Source organism: Heloderma suspectum, chromosome 2, assembly GCF_057233095.1.
Source record: "Heloderma suspectum isolate Gila_16-S chromosome 2, 16-S_ref, whole genome shotgun sequence".
Lineage (NCBI taxonomy): Eukaryota > Metazoa > Chordata > Lepidosauria > Squamata > Helodermatidae > Heloderma > Heloderma suspectum.
In genome coordinates this window covers 296,470,479-296,495,433 of record NC_139459.1, presented here as the reverse complement: position 1 = coordinate 296,495,433, position 24,955 = coordinate 296,470,479, and the positions used below count along the sequence as shown (strand labels likewise).

The window sequence follows — 24,955 nt, the reverse complement described above, 5'->3', positions numbered from 1 at the left end:
ATACCATTAGTATTATTAGGAAAGCTATACCCTTTTGCTTACATTAAAAATGTAAAGAATGCAAAATACGTTTGTAAATGCCAGTCAACTATTTTTTAACCCAAAGACTGGGTTCACGTGACACAAGAGTTGTTAATAAACCATGTTGGCCTGTTAACCACCCCTGCCCATGCCAGCTGATTTCCCTAATTAACCTCACCAGGTGCAGGTTGTCGTGCCATCCAAATCCAGCAAGAATGGGTGACTGGGGTGGATGACAAACCACGCAGAAACCCTACAACAGACCACCCCTTTTGTTTGTTTGTTAACCACCCCAGTCTCCCTTGCCAGGTTTGGGTGTCAAGCAGCCTGTATCTGCTGAGGGTAATTAGAAAAATCAGCCAGCACACGTCCAGCATATGTGGGGATGGTTAACAAGCCACCTCTTGTCATGCGAACCAGGCCGAAAGACAGAGGGTGCTTCCACCTGAGGCTTTTATTGTGCAATGGGCCTACGTCATTCACATAATTTTATTGGGGGTCCAGATGACATCATCTTCCAATTCCCTCCCATGTTTGCCCACCTCTTCTTCCATCTTTTTTTCTTTCCACAAAAAAATCCATTAAGGAAGAAAAGCTGCACAATGTCTTTTGATTGGTAGCGCTAAGAGCTGCCTGTCTGGAAGCACCCAGAGACACTGTTGTTGCTCTTGCATTTGCAGGTTAGCACACTTTCTAACATTCCCTCTGTGGTGAATGACCATGTCTTCCCTAAGTTTTTATGTGCTGAATTCTTGACGCCATACAATCACTCCCTAAAATGTAAACTCCAAATATATTCCAAAGCCTATAGCATTATATGGGGTTAAACAGATAAGAGTTAAATACATTTCAGTGCACTCTCACTGGCTGCAACAGGATTCCTTTTGAGGATGAATGGGAACTGCCCTTCTACTGAAATGATTCTGGGAAAAGTCAAACTAGCTTCTGAGGACATGTGCTCAAGGCTGGAGCCGGCCAGGCATTTCACCCCTTGCTTTTTGCAGGGCTCTTATGAACTTCTGCAGAGGATGCTGCACCTAACAGAACACAGCCTGTTGGAAGCACCAATGGCAGCTGATATAGTGCTAGGGCTGAACCAAGTCCCAGTGACAGAGCAAAGGTGCAAATTAGTGGCAGAGCTGTGGTCTGTATGGCTGGTCCCACATGCTCTAACAACACAATGTTGGTTGGGATGTGGGGCTTTCTAATTAGATTTCTTTCCAAAGCTTTGGTATACACCTGAAAGAAATGTCATTAAGAGCTACTTGTAACTGTTAGTTGCTATAATAATTCGGTGCTTCTTTACACCAAGTGCCATGCTGAAATGGTCTCTGAGTGCATGGCCTGTCATGAAAGCAGCAAGGGCATGTATGTAAGAGCCTTAGGGTGCAATCCTATGCTTATTCAGACAGAAAAAAGTCCTACAACTCGCAGCTGGCTGGGGAATGCTAAGAGTCGTAGGACTTTTTTCTGTCTAAACTGGAATAGAATTGTGCCCTTAGCAACTCTGTAACGCACTCCATTCAGTTTAATTGCAAGTCATATCTGTACTTCCTTTGGGGCAAGAAAGGAATGTTAATATAAATTAAACAACTTCCCTGAAATGGGACAAATGTTTGATTCTGCGTGGTGTTGCCATTTGCTGCTTTGCTAGTAACTGATACTGTTAAACAATTGAAATCTTCACAGCTCCCACACTGAGTGGTATCTCCTGTCACTGTTCCTGAAGCAAAGATTTTCAAACTGCATTAATGGAACAAGCTACAGTTTGAGTCTCCTGAAGAGTAACTTATGGTGATGAATGCAGTCGGGACATGGAGGGGCAAGGAGATACTTCTGTTTCTCCTGACAACTATTGGTACCTCACTAGGGAGCCCTGCACCACACTTCGAATACTGTCTCAAATTCTTCATACAAAGAAGTCTCACGCCAATTACAGACACTGAAAGACTTGCAGGAAGCACCATCCTTTTCTTGCATATATTCCACCTCTTGCTAGTGCAGCAGGAAGTATCATCTGAGGGAGAAGGCAGCTCACATATCAGGAAGGGTAGAGAGACCTTCAGCATGTAAATAGACCTTAAAGAAAATCTATAATTGTTACTAAGTGGTGTTTTAGCAAATTCAACCGTTGTTAGAGGCTGTCTAATAGCTGCTCCAGCCACCCTTCCAAATGTCAGGGGTCATTTGGCTAAGGCAGTTTTATCAGCCAAAGACTACTGGCAGAGCTTGGATCAAACTATATCTTGCAAATGTAATGCATCTTTACTATTTGACTGCTAAATGTCTGCCTTACAGGCACTAGTCCCCCTTTTTAAATAGAAGAGTTCAAGCTGCCCTTACTTCTTTCTGTAACCTTGTTTAACTTCAATTTAATTTTATTTTCCATTCCAGCCTGAATGCTGCAGAAAATCTTCCAAATCGAAGAGAGAAAAGGAGAAACAAGCTTGCAAAAGTTGCAGTGAAAGCTTTAACTCCATTACAAAAAGACGGCACCATTGCAAGCAATGTGGAGCAGTGAGTACTGGAGTAAAAATTCATTGTTTTGTGATACAATGTTGTTCTTTTGGAACAAGCTGGGTTTTTGCTACAAAATTCTGTCAAGAAAGGGGTATAACCTTTGATGTATTATTATTTATTATAGATATTTTTATATTGCCCATCAGTAAAAATTCTCAGGGCTGTCTACATAAGTACATAGATAAGGGCTCGATATGCATGTGAGTAGATTTATCTACTGTCCACAGTTTACCTTCTGTCTGTCATGTTAATTAACAATGGGGAAATCAGGATAAAAGAATAAAATATATATATGGAGCTGTATAATTCTCACATACCTTTGAATCAGAAAAATCTCCTTCTGGTATTCATACATTATATATTTTAAATGAACACACTTGGAAATAAGTTCCATTGAAATTGGTGGAATTTTAATCCAAAGCCCATTGTCTTCAGTAGGATTTATTTGTCTTCATTTTTTCTGCTATAATAGTCATTTTGCCAATGATTTACTTGGTTTAATATGAAACCTCCAAACATTAAAATATATTGAAAGATTAAAAGGTTATTTTTCTCATCTGATAGGAACTACTGTCAGACACATCCTTCACTGATAATCAATCCCCAATATTTCAGATAACTTTGTTGTTAAGGATATTTATATTAGTCTCCTGAGCCCAGAAAATTCAAAGAAGGCCAATGGGACCTGCACGTTCTCTTGTTAGATTAGATAGGTATTTCTATGCCGTGTTTGGTTTTCTTCAAATTCCATCAGTAAACCTGAAATTATCAATACATCTAACATCAATTGAATAGTTTGGTAATATTAATTTAACAGCATTTACATTAAGGGTGCACAACCAACAGCCCCCTGTGGGTGCCCACCACCACCTCCAAATCCCACCTCTGTTCCTTCCACTTCCTTCCCCAGATATCTTCATAGAACTTACTCTTTTTCCATGGCTGCTAGCAGCGAGGAAAGAGTGATCCGTATCCGGATTGCTGGGATATGTGACTGTGTGCTTATGTCTCTGTGTGTACGCGTATGTGACCCCTGAGCCAGCAGCACATGTGGCCCTCAGGGCTGAAAAGGTTGTGCACCCCTGGTTTACATGAATGTTTATATTCATTCAACATTAGTTGCATGGTCTGGTGGTGTTAATCTTACAGGATTTACATAGTCCCTTTAGAAGCATTTGTATTCTGAAAGTCAGGATATACATTATTTAAATAAACAAACAATATTTAATAAACAAAACAAGTTCAAAAGGCTGAGTCAAAAAGGATGTGGTGCAATACTGCAGGCATTTGGCAGTAAGACACAAACAGGGTCTAAGCTTCATGAAGGCTTGCATGCGTCCAGACGGCTATGGAAGTGTGTAGCCAGGAAATGTTTCACAATATCTTTCTGGGTTGGTATGTCTTTCCTTCTTGAGTAGGTGCATTCTTGAGAAGTGGATTTCGCAATCTTATGAAGTTTGACGTAACACATTCTTAACAAAGAATGCCATGAAACTGAAAATCATTAAAAAACAACAACATAAGATGAAATGTATGCCACAATGAATTCATATCCTCGTAGTCCTGATTTCACAGAAGAACCTTCAGATAGGGTATCATAGAGCATTCAATCCCCATGTAGCAGATTATAGGATGCGGGGCGGGCAGGCCTGTTGATGGGGTGAAAATGGAAAGCTCTGCAATCCACAGCGCCTGAAATACCTATAGTTTCCTTGTCTATTTCAGCCATGTTTCAAAATCTTTGTCAGTTTCAATCGCAGCCAAACTTGCAGGCTTGCAGACTTTGCACTGTTTTTTTGTTACCTGTTCTGGAAACATGCATGCTTCAAAAAAACAAAAGATGATAAATGTTTGTCTTCCTTCTTCAAGACTTACTTAATGAAAGAGATCAATATATAGCTTTTCTTGTATTTACAAGAATTGGGTTTTTTATGGCCTGTGAACTAGAAATAAAAAACTACTGACTTAAAGTATTTACAAACTATTTATCCTCAGGAGCACCAAAAATTACCAAGCAAAACGTTTGTATGTTGTTCTTCCTTGATGGTGAGCTGCATGGAAGAATAACACACACACCACACACACAGAATGTTGCTATCTGTCTGATGAATCTTAATATCAATGTTGGCTTGGATCCAATGGTATCGTTCCACTAGTGGAAGGGAAACTGCTGGTGGAATGGATTTCCTCTCTCCCTGCAGCCCCTAAATCTGCTTCAAAGAGAAGGTCATGGGGGGATGCAGGGGTTGAGGAAAGGAGGAAGTCCCATTGCAAACGAGGAAGTTCAAAATACTTATCTAAGGGTGCAATCCTATGCATGTTTACACAGAAAAGTCCCACAATTATTGTAGAACTTTTTTTTGGTCTAAACATGTATAGGATTGCTTCTTAAATCAGGTAAAGGCATTGCTCAGAGTGGATAGGCATATAGGAAGTTCTGTTCTGCCAGGCCAAACTGTTTGTCCATCTAGGCCAGTACTTTGTGCTCTGACTGGCAGGTTCTCAGGAAGATGAAGTCTTTCCCCACACCTGCTACCTGGTCTTTTAACTGGGCAGACCAGGGATTGAATCCAGGACCTTTTGCAGGCAAAGCATTTGCTCAGATCCTGAGTTGTTGTCCCTCCTCCAAATGATCCCCCAAAGTGGATATCTTTTGGCTGTATCCTAAAAAACTGTAGCAACCATGTATGAGATGCTGGCAGTGCCTAGGAGTAGCAAAGGTCAGTTCAAGAGCAATGGTGATGGAAGAGGGTTGGTGGATCTAATGAGGCTTAGGAACTACCTTTCTGGGAAGAGCACCCCAGAGTATGTGGCTAGACAACTGAGGTTACCAAATGGAAAGCCCTCACATAGCGAGCTAAATCAAATGATCTTGCAAATAGCTGTAAACCTGTTAAGGGCATCCTCACTTAACCTTCTGCACCTAAGAGATGGTACGTTGTCTACCCCTTTAATTAAAATCCGCTGAGCTGCTTTGGCCTATAGCTATCCAATTACCACCTAGTTAACGGCATGCTGCATGTCTCTCAGCAGATCTCTAGAAAGTCATCCACAAGGACTGTTGAAGCTTTACCCAATCTGCTTTGCATGCACCCATATCTTCTGAATATATATAGATCTTTATTTACTAGTGAACAAGCATGCTTAGTGCCAGTATCCACATGCAGTTTTTACAAGAGAAAGTGGTATTCTGCCAATATGCCAGATTCTTTCCTACCTAAAATTATCTTTGAGCAATGTAGTGATTAGAGTGCTGGACTGGGACTTGGGAGATCTGGGTCCCCACTCAGCTCCCCCTCTCCAATCCTTATGAATACCCCCCCATTCATATGGGGTACAATGAATGTTCACTACAGTGGCTCACACCTTTCCTGCACCAGACACTTCAAAATTACTGAGGTACCTCCCAACGGTGATGTAATTCTCCCCTGAATGCTGCAGCAACATTCTAACTTTGGATGCATTGATTTTCATTTGCCATTTTATCAAGTATTATGGTTTGGGCCTAGTTGCGGTACTTATATCCTAGACATGAAAGGCCATTGTTGTTTAAACTGATGCTTTCAGTCTTTTCAGTATATGAGCTAGTTAAGTCATGGTCAGCATGACTACTGTTACTCTATCCATAATAGACTCTGAATGAGTGGTCCAATTAGCATCATGCCATTACAGCATCGATGGCTTTAGAGACCCACAACAGAAGTAACTCTTTGAAGTATTTCCTGTTCCATGCTGCCAGTCCTGATTTGAGTCAATGTTTAGAATTCTTTCTTTCCCTAAGAAAGAATAGCTTGCTATTCACCCACCAGTTTGCTGGTGTGGATCCGTGTGTGAGTGCATATGTGCGCGCCTTCTCTCTCATTGTTGAATTTGTGTTACTTTGAAGAAAATAACGTTCTGTGGCAATTGTTGCACTATTGCACGGTTGGGGAATCATTTTCAGCCCCTGGGCCACATTGCTTTGGTGGCAATATGTTGGGGGCCACATGCCAGCAGTGGGCAGGGCCAAAAGTGAGTAGTGCCAATGCTGGTAATGGGCATGGCCAGCCCACACTCTCCCATACATGTGCACACATGCATACATACACTCCTACACCCACATACGTGCATTCACGCACACTCATGGGGATGTGCTCATGGGCGCATGCACACACACTCATACACACAGACAGCACCATCCCCCCAGTGCTTCAGTTAGGCTTGGAAAGTGCCTTCCACTAGCTTCAATGCAAAGTTTTTCCCAAACCTAATTTCAGCATGGGGGAGGGGGCAATTTGGGGAGAGCAGCTGCATCCCACCCCCGCAGCAACTAGCTTGAAAAAAGATTTCCATTGTCTTCAGCGGAAGGCCATTTCTAAGCCTAATTTCAGCGTGGGGGTTAGGTCGTAGTATATGGGAAGGGTTACCAGTGGAGGCTTTTAAGTAGCCTAATTCTTGCATGGGAGTGGGGCCCTGGGCTGGACGGAAAGGCTCAGTGGATCATATCAAACCGGAGGTTTCCCCCTTCCTGCTATACTGATTCCAGAAAATATCAAGCAAATACATAGGAACATAAGAAGAGCTATGCTGGATCAGACCAAGGGTCCATCTAGTCCAGCATTCTGTTTACACAGTGGCCAACCAGCTGCCCGCAGAAAACCCACAAGCAGGACATGAGTGCAACAGCACCCTCCCATCCATATTCCCCAGCAACTGGAGTACATAGACAGACTGCCTGTGATACTGGAGATAGCATAGACCCATCAGGACTGCTAGCCATTGATAGCCTTCTCCTCCATGTATTTGTGTAACCCCCTTTTAAAGCCATCCAAATTGATGGCCATCACTACGTCATCAATACACCTAGACATATTGATGAACGTATTGGGTCAAGTTTACCATTACCAAATTGTGGCTGAAGTGTGTGTGTGTGATGCTAAACTCAAGATGATGCGAAGGAGACATCATATTTCCAAGACATCAAGAAACCTTTCATAAGTGGGTCTCTTTTAAACGTATATTTGGATAAGCTTCCAGGAAATCTCAATTACACTGGATTAAATATTTATTAGAAGCGCATTATAACACTGAACAGAAAAGCAAACCCATATAGGCATGATTTTGCCTTTATTTCTATAATCAGAATCTTGAAAATAACATAGAACAGAAAAAAAAAACCATTCCTTAATGCTAAATAAGTGGGGGAAACAGAAGGGAAGTAATCTTGTCTTGGAGATAGGATCTGAAAATCCTTTATTATTACTATTATTTTCAGAAACAGAAACTAAAGTGGTTCTAATCATATGGGGATTTTGTTTTCAGTAATGACGTAAGAATGAAGTACTATGTTTTTGATTTAGGTTATCTGTGCAAAATGCTCCGAGTTTAAAATATTTGCTGATAACAGCCGCAACAATCGCGTGTGTAAAGACTGCTTTCAACTGCTGTCAGGAACCTCATGGATCTCAGCTAATGAAGGTGCAGGAGAACAAAAGAAAAAGATTGCCATGGAGGTATATTTATCTTGTTAACCAATCCTAAAATGACTGGTTGCTTTAGCAAAAGGATGGTTTTCAGTGTAAACATCCTTTCACAGTCTGACCTCGCAATCATTCATCATATAGGCCACAATCCTATGGAACCTGGGAGGGTATCTGTGGAGAGGGGGGAGAAGGAGGTCACACACACACCCCACAAACCTCCCCATTGTGGATGTGGAAACCTCCACTGCTCTTGTCTCTCTGCTGTTGGTGCTTTGGCAGAAACAGCAAAAAGGGGGCATGCCAAGTGGATGAAGGTTCCCTGTTTCTCCAACATGACCCCAGAATGGGGTGGTGGCCAGGGAGTATGCCATTCCTGGAGGGGAGGAAGAATAACCAAAAAAGAAGGGGGAAAACGTAGGAAAATGCCACTGCCCCCATGCTGGCACAAGCCAGCAGGGCTTTGGATTTGATGCTTCCTCCGCCTTGGATTATCCCGCTACCATCCCTGCTGGATCGCTCTGTTAGTAGCTCATCATTTGTTACATAGACCTACCAGAGGGGCTGTTGCATGGTTGCTACTATGTGGATTGTTGTTTCTTTCAAATAATTTCATTTTACATATGCCCTCCTAACCTCTGGTGTTGCACATAATTCTCATTCATTTTTGCTTTTAGCACGAATGGAGTGTTGCACATTATGGCTTGGATCATGTGATCATGTGAGTTGACATCTGCTCACACAGTATGACCTGTCCTCTCCTCCCCTCTGCAGCCACTGTGTGTGCTCCAAATCAGCTCTGGAAGGTCCCCCAATCTTCTGGAGCAGATTTGGAAGCGGGAGTGATGGGCTGCATGGAGGGAAATCCAGCCCACTAGTGGTTTCTGTTCTGCTAGCAGATGACCTGTGTTGGATCCAGCCCTATGAAATAAAGCCCAATTTCATGAGCAGAGCTGTGCATATAGGAATACTGCTTTATGTTAAGTTAGCACATAATTATTCTAATGTTTGCACACTAGAGAATTCTGCTGTCTGAAATCTCATTCTCCTTGAAGTGTGGATCGTAGCTGAACCATAAAAAGGGCAACAGCAATTGCTCTACGAAGGGTTGGTTTGACCAAGTGGGCAAAGTGTTGAACTTGGATGTGGAACATGGGGATTTAGATCCAAGCTCAGCAGGTGGGCTAATGCCAAGGTCTGTTTTCCGTCTTTTCGGTGTGGCAGTCGCCCTTTGACTTTTAAGATGTATGGCCATATGAGAGCCAGATGCTAATACTATGTGCAGACGTCAGCATCAATCACGGATAAGGACTGTAAACTTCTTTGGTCTGTTCAACTGAGGGGTAGGCAGCCTTCTTGGGCTCATGGCACATCTGGGATTTTTGAGTGAATTTTGAGGAAGTGTTGAGGGCACCACCACAAGATCGGCTGCTGTTGGGGTGTGGCTGTTGGAGTTTAGCTGTTAGTGCTCGGCAACACAGCACAGCAAAAACACAGGACACCAAAGTCATTAAAGAGAAGAATTTATTAAAAATTTCTGTAATAGCTTGATTTATTGGGGATGGGGGTCACTGAAACTTTGGGCCTTCTGCATGCAAAGCATGTGCTCAGTGGTTTTATGAGTGAACTCACACTCATCCAGGCAGATAGACACACATAAACGCAAAATAACCATCAAAATGGTCCGCCCCAGGCGTCTTATGGATCCAAATGGATTCCTGAACGCGCTTGGGGATTCTCTGGGGCATGCCAACGGCCACTCGGTCGAGACCCTGGTGGGTGGCTGGAATGCCGCAATCACTGGGGCATTAGATCAGGTGGCTCCGAAACGCCCTCTCCCCCTGAACAGGGCTCAGACTGCACCATGGTTCAATCCGCGGTTACGAGCTCTGAAACAGGAGGTGAGACGGCTAGAGCGCCGGTGGCGGAAGTCTCGCTCCAAAGACGATCAGACATGGGCTAGAGCTGTATCTTCAGCCTATCACGCGGCGGTGAAGGCAGCAAAAAAGGAATATTATGCTGCCTCCATCGCGTCTGCAGAGGGCTGTCCCAGGAGGCTGTTCCAAGTGGTCCGGAGCCTGATCGGTCCTGTGGCTCCTGAACCACTGGAGCATTCTAAGGCCTCCTGTGAGGCCTTGGCAAGGCACTTTGCAGATACAATTGATCAGATTAGGTGTGTTACTCTGCACGCTGTGGATACAGTTAGTGAGCAAGAGGCGGCCTGTGGCAAACCGGTTTTGTGGGATCGGTTCCAGCTTCTTCCTCCTGATGAAGCGGACAAGGTGCTTTCATCGGTACGGCCGACCACCTGCTTACTTGATCCTTGCCCATCTTGGCTCATTATGAGCTGCAGAGGGAGACTGGGTGAGGGGATCAAGGCGGTGGTGAACGCCTCCCTTGAGGAGGGAGTGATGCCATCAGCCCTCAAGGAGGCAGTGATAAGACCGCTCTTAAAGAAGCCCTCCTTGGATCCTCAAGTTTTGAACAACTTTCGTCCAGTCTCAAATCTGCCATTTTTGGGCAAGGTGATTGAGCGGGTGGTGGCGGTGCAGTTGAAGGCACACTTGGAAGAAACTGATTATCTAGACCCATTTCAGTTGGGCTTCAGGCCTGGGCTTGGGACAGAAATGACCTTGGTCGCCTTGGTAGATGATATGAGGAGGGCTCTGGATAGGGGTGAATGCTCCTTCCTTGTTCTCCTCGACCTCTCAGCGGCTTTCGATACCGTTGACCACGGTATCCTCCTGGACCGCCTGGAGGGGTTGGGCATTGGGGACACCGTATTGCGGTGGTTCCGGTCCTTCCTCTCCAGCAGGTACCAGAGGGTAGCACTGGGAGAGGAGGTTTCGGACCCGTGGCCACTTACTTGTGGGGTGCCACAGGGTTCCATCCTCTCCCCGATGCTATTTAACATCTATGTGAAGCCGCTGGGGGCTATCATCAGGAGGTTTGGGGTGCAGTGTCATCAATATGCGGATGACACGCAGCTCTACCTCTCGTTTAAATCTTCACCAAGGTTGGCCGTAGAATCCCTGTCCAAATGTCTGGAGATGGTGAGTGGCTGGATGGGGAGGAATAGGCTGAAGCTGAACCCTGACAAGACCGAGGTACTTTTGGTGGGAGACAAGAGGAGGCTGGGGGATGTTGACCTGGTGTTGAATGGGGTACGGCTACCCTTGAAAGACCAGGTCCGCAGCCTGGGGGTCATTTTGGACTCCCAGCTGTCCATGGAGGCTCAGGTGTCAGCTGTGAGCCGGACAGCGCTGTATCAACTCCATCTGATACGGCGGCTGCGCCCCTTCCTTCCCGACCATCTGCTCCCATCGGTAGTACATGCCCTGGTCTCCTCTCGTTTAGACTACTGTAATGCGGTCTACGTGGGGTTACCCTTGAAGACGGTTCGGAAACTGCAGCTGGTACAGAATGCGGCAGCTCGCCTGATTAAAGGCAGCCGCCGGCGAGATCACATCACTCCAGTGCTGAAGGAGTTGCACTGGTTACCAGTTGTTTTCTGGGCCAAATTCAAGGTGTTGGTTTTGACCTGTAAAACCCTATATGGTTCCGGCCCAGCCTATCTTAAGGAGCGCCTCCAGCAGCACCAGACAGGCCGCTTAACAAGATCAGCCTTGGATGGCCTTCTCTCTGTCCCATCAGCCAGGACAGCTAGACTGGTGGGGACGAGGGAGAGGGCCTTTTCTGTGGTGGCTCCCACTCTGTGGAACTCCCTCCCTAGGGAACTCCGTCATGCCCCCTCTTTAATGAGCTTCCGTCGTGCATTAAAAACGCTGTTGTTCAGGCAGGCGTTTGGAGTGGGTTAGGGTATTTTAGAAAACGTTTTTATTGTAGAATTTTATTGTTTTAAACTGTTTTTATTGTGTGTTGTACATCGCCCAGAGTGGCTGGGTGACCAGCCAGATGGGCGATTAATAAATTTAATAATAAAATAAATAAAATAATAAAATAACTAGCTTGCTCACTCACCTACTGTCTTGTGACACAGAGGAAGCAAGCATTTATTGGGGTTGGAGGTCACTGGGACCTTCTGCATGCAAAGCATGTGCTCGGTACTTTCTCTCCCTCTTACTTGGCACGCTCTGGATTTCTTTTTCTCTTGCCACCCCCCCCACTGCCTCTTCCTACCCTTTCCCTGCTTTGCCTTCTGTGCTCGTCTCCTTTGTTTCTTCCACTTCCTCTCACCCACTCAGGATTTCCTTTCCCTCCTGCTTCTCCTGTCCTCTTCTTCTCCCCCTGCCCCAAGTCAGGATTTCCTTTCCCTGCTGCTGCTCCTGTCGTCATCTTCTTTCTCCCTGGACCGCTGCTGCTGCTGCTCCCCACCTGCCAGTTCTGCCCAACTGCCCCCACTTCTGCCACCTTCCCAGCACTGCCTTACCTGCTGCCACCTGCCGCCATCCCCACATGCCTGCCCACCTGCGCTTACCTCAAGAGAAAGGAACCAGGAAGCAGTGAGGAAACACCAACTTCCCGCTTCCTTGCTGCTGAGCTGAGGGAGATAGTCAGAAGAAGCGGTGGTGGGAGTGAGTGGGGAGGGATGAGTGAAGGGGAAGGGGGGTCCTGATGGGCACTAGGTTGCCAAACCCTGGTTTAACTAGTGCATAAGTGATCAAGTGCAAGCAACATAAACCATATGATCAACTGACCAACCACGTAGCCTGTATTATTTTCAATTCTACCTCTTCTCTCTCCAAAATTAAAAATCTAGCCAAATTTTACTGCATTTTCGGCCAAAATTGGTTCTCTCACAATATCTTCTCTCATCTTGGCCACTGATTGCTTGCCTCTGCCCAAAATCTGCTGCTAAGATCTCCCACAAATAACTTCCACTGCATTAACCAGGTCAGACCTCCTTTCATTTCTCGTAAATGACTTACCTACAATGAAGAAAGCATAGAGATCACCATGATCCACTTACTTAAAGCTTGGTGATTTCAGGAACAAAAGGCTTGGGGTTTATATGATCCATCAAATAACTGTAATAATTTTTGTTTCTTTTCCACTCTGAAATATGCTTCTCCGAGTCATTGTGCTACAGATAGTTCCATTAGTGTCTCATCATAATCCATAGAAAACTGTTGTAGCAGAGCTGTCTTCCTACAGTGGGAAAACCATTGCCCCCCAAATCCAAGTTTTTTGATAATCCTAAAAGCCATGCAAATGCTTAATAGCCAGTGAAGTGTGAGCTGCTCTGTAACGTTCAGCTCCACAGTGTTCAAATTAAGGAGAAATGAGGTATTTTTCCTTAATAGGGTTAGACATTTAGCTCTGCGCTAAGTCTTTGAAATTTGGGTAAAATGCACAAGGGAAATGCAAAACACAAAACAGAAAACCCCAGCCTAATCTGGAGTGTTGTTTTTTGCTAGGAGGTAATTGATTGACATCTGTGGGTTACATCCAAGCAGATGCCTCTCGGATTAGGGGTTCAAGTGTTTTCCGTAGATTAATGTTTCATGAGCTCAATGTCTCTTCAGGCGTTTGTCACTTTTTCTTGATCTATGAGCAGATGCAAGACTTCTCTGGAGATTTGTTATGCAAAATGTATCATAATAGGTACAGTGTTTCCATTCATAAATGCTCTTCCTCATTTTTGAGGCTCTTGGTTCTTGTGGGAAATTATTTATCTGATTCTTCTCTCTTCTCAGCTGCGTATTCTTCTCAGAGAGCTTCAGCTATTGGGCGGTACAGAAATGAAATGGAATGAATGAATGAATGAATGAATGAATAAATGAAATATTGCAGAGGAGGATTTCCACTTCCTGAAAACTAAGAAGTGAAGTCCTTACTCCAGTAAAGTCAGTGGAAAGACATTGAAGGCTCTGTCACCTCAGTTCGCAAAACCTTGTGCCTCTCTTATTGTTATCGTTATTTCTTCAGAGAGGTGTTTTTCCTTCTCAGGTCTGCTCATTCAGCCCAGCCTTATCTCAAACCTGCTCACACAGCAGATGTGAGCATGAAAAATCCCGCAATGCATCTTGCGGGGGAGGCAGGTGGCATGCAGATTGCACTGTTCCTCACGCTTCCAGCTACATGTTCAGGCACAAGCTGGGAGTATCAGCAGCTCCACATACATGTGTACCCTTATCAGATGAGAGTCAGTGTGGTGTAGTGGTTAGGGTGCTGGATCAGGATTCAGGAAATCTAGATTCTAGGACCTACTCAGTCATGAAGCTCACTGGTGACTTTATGCCAGTGACTGACTCCCAGCCTAACCTACCTCACAGGGTTGTTGTGAAGATAAAATAGAGAGGAGCAGGACCATGTAAGCCACCTGGGATTCCTTGCAAGAGGAGTAAAGGCGGGATATTAATACTTACTATTACTACTACTACGCAGTCTGACATGAACTGTTCCTGTGCAAGCCCCACAGGAACAAATACCATTGCATTTTGTTAGGATATTCGTACCAGTGCTAGGTTGAGTTAGAAAGCAGGGAATTGGCCCATTCTAGAAGAGCACTACCTTTCTCTCATGTTTGTGTTTGCTCACAAATTAACGAAAGCAATATATTACAGATGAGATTGATGGAAATGTGCCATGATAGTACAGAGCTGACCTTTCTGTAGTATGGTTTTGCTCTGTCCAGCTGCAATCCTGCGCACACCTGATGGGGTCCTATTGAGCAATATGAGCATAGCTTCCAAACAAATATGACTACGAAAGGGCCGGAGTGCTCATCTCATTTTCTGACTCCATTCCCTTGTGCTGAAGCAGCTTCCTCAGTAACTTTCAATCTCGTCCCAACCTACTTTATGCCTAACAGTAGCTGTGTCATCTTAATTGCTATTCTCAACTTCTGCTGTGGAGGTGGAATTTTTAGCTTATCATTCTCCAAGAACAGTAGTTCAGCACCTCCATCTAGTTTCTTTAATCCTGATTGTATGTAATGATTATTAAGGCCCTGTGCATTTAAAGACTGATTCCTTGGTAATCACACTCCTGTGCACATTTGCTATGCGTGAACAAATATTTAAACATCAACTGCTAAGGTGTATAATAAATGGTAAATGCCTTCAGCATGAGAGCAGGAATAGACACTGCTTAGCTTATTTGTTTTTTTTTTAATAGAAGCAAAGTGTTTGGGGAGTGGAAAACAGTCTTTTCAGCAGCCACCTCCTGTTCCAAGAAAAAGGAAAGACTTGGTGTAAAGTGTGGGTCACCATTCCTAAGACTGAACCCCTCGTCTTATATCTGCAAGGAGGAAATCAGGTAAAAATCTCAGCATGTTACACAGCAGTTAAAAAAATATTATGCATGTCATTCTGAGAAACGGGCTGGAACAGTAGTTCCCAAACTGTGTGCCAGGGTGCGCTGCTTTGCTGTGAGAGAACGGCTTGCCTGCCATGGGAAACTAATTGATTAATTTGACGGTTCTTGTGTGCTCATACCTACCCAGTGGGGAGGCTGCCTGCTGCAGCTCTGCGTGATCCAGTGGCCTAGCCTTTCCCCCTTTCAGTCAGCTGCTTCTGGTAATCCTGCCCTGTTTCTGTACTGAGTGTGATTGGTGCTTTTAGGGTGAAAAAAGCCCTGAAAGGGGGCTGCCCATTGTGCCTTACATTAGTGGCCTACAACACAGCACTTCTGGGCACCCTGGCACCCTGGGGGGGCCAGGCTGAGGTGCCTGCCAAGGTATTTTACCCCTGTGCAAGTGAATGGTGCAATTCATCCATTCACTTGTAGGGTGGGGGGAAGCCCTCCTTGCTGAGAAATGGCCGGGGGCTAGGGAGGAAGTGCACCACCCACCAAGGACCCATGTGGAACAGCGTCCTCGGCAGGGGGTGAGCTTTGCCCCCCTCCAGACAATTTTGAACAGGGGGGCTTTTCGCTCCCTATACAAGCCTATGGAGCGATTCCTTATAGGCTTGTTTGGGGAGTGAAAAAGTCCCACTGCTGAAAAATGGTTGGGGGAAAAGCCAAATTCCACCACCAGGGACCCTTGGGGCAACAGGGTCTTTGGTGGAAGGTGAGCCTTGCCACCTGTCCAACTCCCCCCTCCAGCTGATTTTTCCTTCTTCCCTATTCAAGTAATGGATTGATCTGTCCATTAACTTAAATAGGGAGAGGGGAAAGTCCTCTATGCCAGAAATGGCTGGACAACCCTTGGGGCAACAGGGTCTTTGGTGGAAGGTGAGCCTTGCCACCTGTCCAACTCCCCCCTCCAGCTGATTTTTCCTTCTTCCCTATTCAAGTAATGGATTGATCTGTCCATTAACTTAAATAGGGAGAGGGGAAAGTCCTCTATGCCAGAAATGGCTGGACAACCCTTGGGGCAACAGGGTCCTTGGCAGTGGTGGCCTTCACTGCCCCTCCAGCCGATTTTCAGCAGGGTGCTTTTTCTGATCCCATGCAAATGAATGGAGAAATTGCCCTATTCAGTTGCATGGGGATGAGGAGGGAGAGAGAGAGGAAGGAAGGAAGGAAGGAAGGAAGGAAGGAAGGAGAGAGAGAGAGAGGAAGGAAGGAAGGAAAGGAAGGAAGGAAGAGAAAGAAAGAAAGAAAGAAAGAAAGAAAGAAAGAAAGAAAGGCCAGAGACGAGGTGGAGGGAGAAAGAGGGACCAGAGAGAGAAAGAAAATAGCCGGGGCAGGGGTCAAAGAAAAAGGAACAAGAGAGAAAGAAAGAGGAGCCAGAGACAGAAAGGAAGGAAGGAAGGAAGGATGACCAGCCAGAAGGAAGGAAGGAAGGAAGGAAAGAAAGAAAGAAAGAAAGAAAGAAAGAAAGAACCATGAAAAGAGCCAGAGTCAGTAGCACATACGCAGGGTGCACATACATGCACACAGACACACAAACGCTCCTAACATTTTGGTGATTGTCCCCCAAACCCATCCCCACTACAGCAGTCAATTTGTGGCAGTGCTCAGTGCACTTCTTCAAAATGCCAAATGTGCCCATGGGCCCAAAAGGTTGGAGACCTTCCTTTCTCCCAGTCAGGTGTCATGCCCAGATCAGTGACTCCTGCAGAAACCCAGGAGGCAGGGTGGGCTCCTCTAAGCGCAGGTAACTCTTACACATTTTCAGGAATGCAGTTTGCCTCCAATTTTAATTCAGGGGGAAAGTGTGTGCCCAATATCGGAGAACTGGGGAACACTGGTCTGGATGTATTTGGCTTGCTTTCAACAACAGAATGACCTTGCTCTGTTCTGAACTTAGCGAATATTCCCAGAAAACATTCTTTTCTTCAAAAAGAACTTCTTACTGTCTTCAGAAAAGGAATAAAGCTATGATAATTGCTTATTTGCTTTTGTTCAGTTTTGTTCAATTTGTTCAAAATTGTTCAATTTTTAGAGAGGTGTTTTTTCCCCCCAAAATGAATACTTCAGAGGGTTTATGGAACTTGAAAACATCCTTCCAAATTAAAAAAAAAAAATCACAAGCCTGTGACAGTAAGGCAGCATGACTTTAAATCTTCTTCTGATTTATGAAGTTCAGCTCTCTGACAGTATTAGATCTGTGCTGTTGGAGAACTGCTGAGAATGTCGTTTGATAATGCATAAAACAAGTAGATTTCCTCAGCTCTGGCATACTTAGAGCTAAACCACATTCAAGCAGAAACATACAAGATTAATACACCAATAGAAGCGACCTTTAGGTTTTTTCCTGGTGTCTACACTGGAATGATAAAGAGGAGCAATATGATGGCTGACAGAATATGCAGAAAAATTGCTTTCCCTTCCTAATTGCAGTGGAAGTCACCATGTGTATAATGCGGACATATGCACACCCACCACAGTCTCAGGAGCCATGTGAGAATGGCAGGGAGGAGGACGAATAATGATAGGTTGCCAATATTATTGCAGGAAAAGAATAGCAGAAGAAGCCTAGTAAAAACAACAACCCAGAACTCGGTACATTTCTGTGGACGCCTCCTCTCTGTTGCCAAACGGGTGGTAGTTCCTTTCTGGTTCTCATTCATGCAATCCCATGTGGGAGTCTTCCCCAACCTGGTGCCTTCCAGATGTTTTGGATGACAACTTCCAGGATTCTTGACCGTTGGCCATGTGGCAGAGGCTGATGGGAATTGAAGTAAAAACCCTGGGGAAGGCTGCTGTATGGAGTTGTGAGGGAACTGTAGGGCACTGTAGCTAATGCAGAAATGTCACGGTGGCCGATGTTGCAATACGTTGAAAGCAGGGGTGGGCAACTTGTGGCCCTTTAGATGCTTTGGCCTACAACTCCCATGATCCCCCACCATTAGCTATGCTGGCTAGGGTTGTAGGCTAAAACATCTGGAGGGCCACAAGTTGCCCACTCCTGATTTAAAGAAATGTTGCTTTCTTGGAATACACCTCTTTGAAGAATGCTGGCAGAGTATGTATATAGAATCAGTAAGAGATGTTATCAGTATTGAATGAAGGCCATCTGAGCCTCAGAGCTCATATTTTTAGTTTCCCAAGTTTCCATATCCTAGAAGAAAGGTGAAAGCAACTGCTGCTGGCTGAGGCCCCCTTCAGAACAGAGATTCTAGACAAGGGAGCTGCATTTTTGGAAACCTACTGTTCTTCTCTTTCTAGGTTCCCTGACTAGTTTCCACTGAACAAATGCAGCCTTATCCCTTCTCTGTCTCTCTGTCTCTCTCTCTGTCTCTCTCTCTGTCTCTCTCTCTCTCTCTCTCTCACACACACACACACACACACGGCTACCTTACCCCTACAGTCCATGCCCTTCTCTTTTTAGAAATTAAACAGCATTTCCTGACTCTCTTGCAAGTGTATTGTACGCAGTATAAAATACAATCTCTCCCACTAAAAATAACAACAACGAAAACCTCCCTTCAAGTGTTCAAAGTTTCCCCCCTCTATCTTCCAAAAATGTAAATTGGGAGCTGGTCCTCAAGGCAGCTTTCCCTCTGCCTGCAGCCCTGAACCCCACGATAAAATAAAATGAAGTTTATGCTGGTTCTCCTCTTTTCACCAGGATGCAGCTTCAGCAGAGGGACTCTTCCAAGCTGCCATCAAAAAGGAAAGGAAAGCAGCAGCAGCCCAGCAGTTAGCCTGAGCCAAACCTTGCCAAGCCAGCCCGCCTGCCCAAGCACCAGCATGCTAGCTCATTTGCAGGTGCCAGAGGTGCCTGATACCCTTCTGAGTCCATGATTGGACAGTAGATTCCATAAGAACCCACTGATCAGGCCTGCCCATCTTTCTGCCTCCCACCACCCCATTGCTCTGCCCATAAAGACCCTTTTGTACCTTTAAGAGGGAGAAATGCTGTGTGCCTGTGAGGCTTTGTAAGGAGGGGCTTGCCTTCTGAATTCCACAGTGACAAGACTGAGAGGCTGACCAAGACAAGGGCTGACAGACAATGTCATCCCTGGAACTGGTTGAAAGTAGGGAGGCAGGCAGGAGGGGCCTGGCTGGGCAGCCTAAGCTTCGTGGGACAATATCCCATTTTCCCTAAGGGTCAGCTGCCTGTGTCCATTGTCCTTGGAGGTTTCTCCAGCAGAAGATTCCTCAGAGCTGCTTCTTAAGACAGTCCAGGACAGGATCTCCCCCAGTGTCTGGCCCAGTTCGCACAGTCACTACGGTCTAAAGCCGAGGTGCATGCCAGGCACTATTTGCATAACCATCCACCCAGGCGCAGCTTGTCATGTCATCTGAACCTGGGCAGCAGGGCTTGTTTAAGGGGGAAACAACCCTCAAATAGCCCACCAACAGGCCATGGGTTATTTGAGGATTGTATCCCCCTCAAACCATGTTGCCTGGGCTCTGACAACATGACAGGCCACACCTGGGTGTGTAATTAGGCAGATTGCGCCCAGCACACACCAGCATGTGCCACAGCTTTAAAAAGCCACTGTGGGTTGTTTAAGCCATGGTGATCATGTGAACCGGGCCTGTCCTTGGTGTTCCAGGACTACTTTGATACACAGACATTCTAGCCCACACCAGAAGAATTCAATTGTTATGAAAATAAACTACCTTGTTATCAATTTTTTTAAAAATATGTATGCTCAGTCTTATAAATTATTTTTTAAAAATCCATGCTGTCTTCAAGTATAACTCATTCCTAGGAAATTCCTGAAAATCAGGTGAACTAATGACTTCTATGCTGAAACGTTCACCCTGTTTATCTGTTATATGCTGTTATATATGTGCTCATTTCCAACCTTTTCATCTTCTTTTCACGCCTATTTTTGTCACATGTGTGTTAGGATGGACGGATTCCACGCAGTATACCCCTACCAGGATATGAAGTTGACTTCCCACATTCTGGTGAGAGATTCGAATCAAAATACGTTTTCAAACTCTGCCAATCCCATCAGACTATCTATTTCAGTGCAGAGGATGAAGACTTGCAAATAAAATGGATGGATATTCTCACCAAAGCAGCTAAAGGGGAGACTTATGATTCAAGTGAAGAAGCCAGTAATCCCTAATGTCTTTTTATGTGATCCAAACTATATTGGGGAGAGAAAAACGTCACCTGAACTCAGTATTCATGGCACTTTGAAAATCTACATTGCTTTATATTTCTGTATGTCTGTATAGGAATTTCAGTAGTTTTTCCCCCTCTCCCTTTTTTATCGTACATTTCATCACATACAGTACTGATTATCCAGCATATATGTTGTTAGATGGGATAAGTAGGTGTAGTTGTTAATGGTGTTTATGTTGATGTTAATGACAAAGGGAAAAAAGAGAAAGCATTAATTTTATCAAAGGTAATTGGAAAACCATCAGTTCCCTGCTAGTATTTCTTAGCAGCTCCCCCTATATTTTTGTTCTTTCAATTGCTGTTTGAGTGAAGGATGTGTATAGTCTGTGAGTTAAAAAAGTGCTGCCTTTAAGTTAATTGTTGTATAAGGCTTGTGGCTGGCCACTGACATGCTGTTCTCTGTCTTCCTTTTGGGGATTTCTTTTTAAAACTCGTCTCCCCTGTGCTGTACAAGCAATGTAGTAGATTTGGGGTTTTGGGGGGGTAATACTTCTCTTTCATGAAATGCTTTTTTCACAAGACAAATACTGTAGAATATATTTCTAAAGTCTGCTGAAAGCCATTGCAGTAGACATCTTGAAATCTCAATTATCAAGTATTTCTATATATAGATATATAAAAAAAATTGGTTTTTTTACGTTTACCCACACTTTTCTTATTTCTTTATATGTCCTCCTTTTTAATGTATGCAAGCAAATGTTTTATACTGCAAACTGGGATGCTACCAATAAATGGAACATTTTTAGTATACCCAGTAAGGTAAAAATAATTGTTTAGAATGATTAACTTTTTTGAGTAATCAAGGATTTATTTATATAATTTGTAAATACCACATATTAAGCATTTTTTACACAACTGATCTGAGACTTAGTCATCAGATTAAGACATTGTATAAACTGAATTTGTAATTTGTTTCCTGTGTACTTTTGTTTGCAAAAAATATTTATGTATGCAAATAAAAATCCATGCCATTGATTCATGAGCCAGCTACTTAGGTGAATATCACAGATGTAAAACCAGTTCCTTGGATTCAGTCACTGGGTCGCATTGCCTTTCTAGTCCATGAACGGTCTTGTTCTTCCTTCATCATGGCTTTACCTGGCCCAGTCCAGCCCATTCCTCAGAAGCCTTGTCATATATTCTCAGTGCAGTGTTCATCACTCCTGTCTCTTAATAGTAAGGGCAAGGACTATAGAATGTGGCATGTAGCCTCCTTTTGCAACATGGAGTGGATAGGAAAAATTGAGAGTTTGTCTGGAATCTGATTGACTGCTGGACATCAGACACTCCTACTTGAAAGAGGAAGTGCAGAGGACCACACTTCTTTCTACTAACCAGTGAGATAGAAGAAAAAGTGGGATTGTGGGAGACTGCAAAGTTATAGGACAGTGGAGCTGAGGCGCTTTGTCAAGTAGGTACAGGTTGCTGTTGGGACTGATGGTATACATTGCACAGTCATGGTGATTAGGCTGTGAGCCCTTTCCATGCTGCAAAGCTGTTGGCCTCACTGTTAATGGTATAATATACTCTTCTGAGGAGAAAGAAGAAGAAGATAAGACGACCCATGCTGGATCAGACCAGAGGCCTGTTTTGTCCAGCATTGTGTTCTCACAGTGGCCAACCAGATGCCATTGAGAAGCCCACAAGCAGGACATGGGTGTAATAGTACCTCCCACTCATGTTCCACAGTAACTGGTACTGTGAAGCATGCTGCCCCTGATACTGGAGTAATATACACACATCATGACTGGTAGCCATTGATAGCTTTATTCTCCATAAGGAAACCTTGCAGGTAGTTCTTCACTGGTGACTAAGCCCAGCAGAGAACACAACTTATCCTGCCTCCTGATGGCCATAATTACATACATTTTAATTGTTTAATATATATACAGTCAGGGCCAGAAATATTGGAACAAGGATAACTGTTTTGGCAGTTGGCCTCTGTACACCACCACACTGAAGTTGAAAGGAAACATACCCAGATGGGAGCGAAGTCAGGGCTTTCAGCTGCAATTCAAGGGGTTTGACAAAAGTGGTGCACTAACCATTCAGGAAGTACGGCCAGTGGCATACACACACACACATTGTTGGCGGCTCATAAGTAATGGAACGAATGGCTGACAAGCAGCTGCATGGCCAGGTGTGGCCTGTTTCCTGGGTACTCCATGACCATGCAAGCAGATAAAAGGCCTGGAGGTGGTTCTGAGTGTTACAGTTGCATTTGGTAGCTGTTCACTGGAACCCCAACATGAGGTCCAAAGAGGTATCCATGCGAGTGAAGGAGGCCATCAGGCTGAGCAAACAAAACAAAACAAACCCATCAGAGAGGTAGCAAAAACATTGGGAGTGGCCAACACAACAGTTGGAACATCCAGAAAATGAAGGAATTAACTGACAAGCTCAGCAACAGCCAAAGGCCTGGAAGACCACGGAAGACAACTAAAGTGGATGACCGCAGAATTCTGCTCGTGGTGAAGAGGAACCCTTTCACAACATCTAGCCAGGTCAAGAACACTCTTGAGGAGGTAGGCATGTCATTGTCAACATCTACAGTCAAGAGATGGCTTTATGAATGTAAATACAGAGGTTTCACAACAAGGTGCAAACCACTGGTAATGCTCAAGAACAGACAGGCCACATTCGCCTTTGCCAGCAAACACCTAAAAAAGCCTGCCCAGTTCTGGAATAAAATTCTTTGGACTGATGAAACCAAGATTAATTTGTACCAGAATGATGGGAAGAGAAAAGTATGGAGAAGGAAAGGAACAGCTCATGATCCGAAGCATAGCACATCATCTGTCAAACATGGTGGTGTCAGGAGCACCCTAGCTGCCTCTTGCAGTCCCCACCAGTAGCCAACTCAGGACACAGACGATGAGGAATTCTTTCCGAGACTTTATTCCTTTATGACTCTTTCAGAATACTAGTAGCTAGCGCCAAAGCAAAGAACAGCACTGGGGAAAGATAGCTGAGTAGCCTAAGCTCCAGGTAAGGCAGTTGGTCCCCATTTGAAGGTGAATCACGGGAAGACCCTGAACTTATGGGCTAGGGAGAGATCCTCCCTCTTTCCCTTGGGTCCTCGGGACGTGACCGTTGTTTACGTGCCAAACGAGCGCTACGCCTCCTTTCCGCACCCTCCATCTGTCGTCGCTCCCTGCGTCTGCGTCGAGTGTCCAGCAAGCCCCCCTCCAGCGCTCTCTCACTGCCAGGGTCACTATCTATCCCAGGAATGCTGGCAGGAGGAATCTCTGCCAGCTGCTGTGCTTGTGAGAGATGAGCAAGCTCCTCTCCCATGGATTGCTGTTCCTCCTCAGAATCAGAACTGCTCTGGGGCTCTATTGGCTCACTTTCCACCGTGACAGGTGGAGGCAGTGTTACAGCATGGGCATGTATGGCTGCCAATGGAGCCGGGTCACTGGTGTTTATTGATGACCTGACTGCTGATAAAAGCAGCAGGATGAATTCTGAAGTGTATAGGGCTATACTTTCTGCTCAGATTCAGCCGAATGCTGCCAAACTGATAGGATGCCGCTCCATATTGCAGATGGATAATGACCCAAAACATACAGCAAAAGCTACCCAAGAGTTTCTCAAGGCAAAGAAGTGGGATGTTCTTCAATGGCCAAGTCAGTCACCTGATCTCAACCCAATAGAGCATGCTTTTCACTTCCTGAAGACAAGACTGAAGGCAGAAAGACCCACAAACAAGCAGCAGCTGAGGGCAGCTGCCGTAAAGGCCTGGCAAAGCATCTTGAGGGAGGAAACTCTGCATTTGGTCATGTCCATGTGTTCCAGACTTCAGGCGGTCATTGACTGCAAAGGATTTTCATCCAGGCATTAAAGGTGATCCTTAACTTTGGAATGATGTTGGTTTGTTCCATTACTTATGAGCCACCAACGATGGGGGGGGGGTATGCCACTGGTTGTACTCCTTGAATGGTTAGTGCTCCACTTTTGTCAAACCCCTTGAATTCCAGCTGAAAGTCCTGACTTCACTCCCATCTGGGTGTGTTTCCCTCAGTGTGGTGGTGTACAGAGGTCAACTGCCAAAACAGTTATCCTTGTTCCAATATTTCTGGCCCTGACTTTATATATACAAGGGAGTAATTATGTTTGACATGACTGCAAGTATATCGTACAAACATGCACATCAATGAAATTGATAGATGCGGTCATAAGTGTCACAATATTTTACTTTTATAAATTAGTCATTTTACCTTTTAGTCTTCTGAGTTGGCAACCAATTTTTGCCCATATTTTCCACCACTGAAACCATATAAAACCTGAAAGAACTGGGGAGCCATTTTATGATGAGTTGCAAAGAAACAGTTAATTCATTTGAACAGACGCTCTGAATAAATCCATAATATGTAAAATAATTACTGATTTTAATGTTTATTTAAAAATGCAAAAATTTCTAAAATTTTCTATTTGTAGGGATTTTAGAGGAAACAATTTGAAAAAACTTGGCAACTAACCATGATGGGTACCAGTAGGGATGTATGGATTTTGT

At 44.6% G+C, this 24,955-nt stretch overlaps 1 protein-coding gene across 3 annotated transcripts in view; it reads left to right on the top strand.

Moving 5' to 3' along the window:
* FGD3 (FYVE, RhoGEF and PH domain containing 3) overlaps positions 1 to 21,422 on the top strand; it is a 151,154-nt gene extending 129,732 nt beyond the window's left edge. For all 3 annotated transcript variants that reach the window (XM_084839993.1, XM_084839995.1, XM_084839994.1), the window contains 4 exons: positions 2,416 to 2,538; positions 7,881 to 8,033; positions 15,081 to 15,221; positions 20,159 to 21,422. In XM_084839993.1, coding sequence (XP_084696119.1) covers positions 2,416 to 2,538; positions 7,881 to 8,033; positions 15,081 to 15,221; positions 20,159 to 20,383 — 642 coding nt within the window. In that variant the 3' untranslated portion in view covers positions 20,384 to 21,422. The remainder of the gene's footprint in view (positions 1 to 2,415; positions 2,539 to 7,880; positions 8,034 to 15,080; positions 15,222 to 20,158) is intronic.
* Positions 21,423 to 24,955: the final 3,533 nt, after the last annotated feature.